This window comes from Octopus bimaculoides, chromosome 7 (assembly GCF_001194135.2).
Source record: "Octopus bimaculoides isolate UCB-OBI-ISO-001 chromosome 7, ASM119413v2, whole genome shotgun sequence".
Taxonomy (NCBI): domain Eukaryota; kingdom Metazoa; phylum Mollusca; class Cephalopoda; order Octopoda; family Octopodidae; genus Octopus; species Octopus bimaculoides.
In genome coordinates, this window is record NC_068987.1 from 89006040 (window position 1) to 89008682 (window position 2643).

General features: G+C 35.3%; 1 protein-coding gene across 1 annotated transcript in view; it reads right to left on the bottom strand.

The window, feature by feature from the left end:
- LOC106870570 (palmitoyltransferase ZDHHC6) overlaps nucleotides 1-2643 on the bottom strand; it is a 30431-nt gene that overhangs the window by 15017 nt on the left and 12771 nt on the right. The window contains exon 4 of the mRNA XM_014916696.2: nucleotides 1060-1191. Within this exon, the coding sequence (XP_014772182.1) occupies nucleotides 1060-1191 (132 nt within the window). The remainder of the gene's footprint in view (nucleotides 1-1059; nucleotides 1192-2643) is intronic.

The following is a 2643-nucleotide window of genomic DNA, read 5'->3' on the forward strand; positions in this document are numbered from 1 at the left end:
TCGAGCGTGGCCGTTTTCATGCGGGTGACACGTAAAAGCACCCACTACACTCTCTGAGTGGTTGGCGTTAGGAAGGGCATCCAGCTGTAGAAACTCTGCCAAATTAGATTGGAGCCTGGTGTTGCCATCCGGTTTCACCAGTCCTCAGTCAAATCATCCAACCCATGCTAGCATGGAAAGTGGACGTTAAACGATGATGATGATGATGATGATATGTCTGCTTTTTAATAAACATGACTTTGTCCTCAAATAGCTGACACACCCTGTGTATGAGTGCATATGTGTGTGTGCATATATATATATTTAGTTACTCAACTGTACAAAAATTATGTCAGGTATATAATGATGTGATGTCAGTCAGATAATAAAAGAGGAAAATACTTGAAAAGATCTGACTTGCTTTTCTATTAAACTGAACATTTTATGAATCTGGGTCTGTTTAGTTGTTAACAGCTTCAAGAAATACTATTTTAAGAAATAAAAGAAACAAACCTAGCCACAACAATAAGGGCTACATATATGCATACATAGAAATATACATACATGCATACATACAAACACACACACATACATATACACACACATACATACATATATACACACTAACATACATACATTCACACATACCTACATACATAGATGCATACACACACACATACATGCATACCCATACATACAAACATACACACATACATACATACATACATACATACATACATACACACACACACACATACACACATATACACATACATACGTACATACATACATACACACATACATACATACAGGGTGGCCCAAAAGTAGGTTTACAGTTATCACGTAGGCACTTTAAATTTCTTTTAAAATATTTTATTACATTTAAATTTCTATCTTACAAACTGAAAAGGGAGCTTGACAAAATTAACTAAATTAACATAGAATAATGACTTCATATTTTTTTATAATTAAGATCTAAACTATTAATATATGGATGCGAAAGACACAGTTGAATAACTGTCAACCTACTTTTGGGCCACCCTGCTGCCTATGAATACATAAGCCAGAGTCGTTTCTTACCTGAATACAAAACAACATTCCGACAGCAACAATAACTCCAACAGCAAGTCCAATTGAAAAAACAACAATAATGAACCCAAGAATGCTCAGCTGTACCATTGGTTCACCATTCATGTGATAAAGGTAATATGGCTGTAAAGAAAGAAGAGAAGAAAATGATTCACCTTTACTACCACAAACAATATTATTATTATTATTATATTTCATTGTGCAATATGGGTAGAAAAGACCGGTTTAGTTGGGCATTTTTTGCTCCATCCTGTTAACTGCCAATCCTTAACAAAAGACTTCAGACAAAAGTACCTTTTATAGAATATCAGCTATTCCAAAGAGGGCAGGTTTTTTTTTTTAACACTTGCATACAATTATTATTAATATTATTAAGGCAGCCAGCTGGTAGAAACGTTAGCATGCTGGGAAAAATGCTTAGCGGCATTTCATCTCTCTGTATATTCTGAATTCAAGTTCCGCCGAGGTTGATGTTACCTTTCATCCTTTCAGAGTTGATGAAATAAGGGCCAGGTGATCACTAATACTTATTTTAGTGACCCCCAAAAGGATGAAAAGCAAAATTGACCTCAGTGGAATTTGCTGGCCTTGTGCCAAAATTTGAAACCATTATCATTATTATTATTATTAATATAAAAGGTAGGCAAGCTGACAGAATCATTAGCACACTGGACGAAATGCTTAGTGGTATTTCTTTTGACTCTCCATGTTCTGAGTTCAAATTCCACTGAGGTTGACTTTGCCTTTCATCCTTTCAGACCAATAAGATAGAGTATCAGTCAACTACTGGAGTCAATGGCATTGATCCCAGTACTTTTAACCCTTTTGTTACCATATTTCTGTTGAGATGTTCTGTGTTTCTTTCAATTCTAAATATAACAAAGAATTTAGTAAAATAACTTAAATTGTGACTAAGGTTTGGTGGAAGATTTTAATTCAGAACTTCTGAAAACAAGACATTTGTACTTAGAGCCAGAGCTGGTTTCAGCCTGGATGGTATCAAAAAGGTTAAAATTTTAATCATGAATTTTGAATACTTGATTTTTTATCAACTGAATGAAGCCAGGATGCAAGTGTTGGTGTGTGTGTGTGTGTGTGTGTGTGTGTGTGTGTGTGTGTGTGTGTGTGTGTGTGTATGTATATATATAGATTTTAGCAGACTTCTCTTTCTGTATGTGTGCGTGTGTACACACACACACACACACACACACAGAAAAATAGATATCAGTAATTCTCTAACGACTCTCCAGTTGTCCTACAATAAGTAATTCAATACTCCTCAAACAATCCTTCGAACGTTCATCTAGCAATCTTTCAACAGACTTTCTAATGATGATGGTGATAAAGATGGTGACAGTGATGATGATGATGCTGACGATGACTGATGAAAAAGATGGTGATGGTGATGATGATGACAATGATGATGGTGATGATGACAATGATAATGATGACAATGACGGTGATGATGATGACAATGATGATGATGATAATGATACTGATGATAATGATGGTGATGATGACGATGATGAAGGCATGTAACAATAGTCTTTTGACTGTCATTCTAAGAATCTCCAG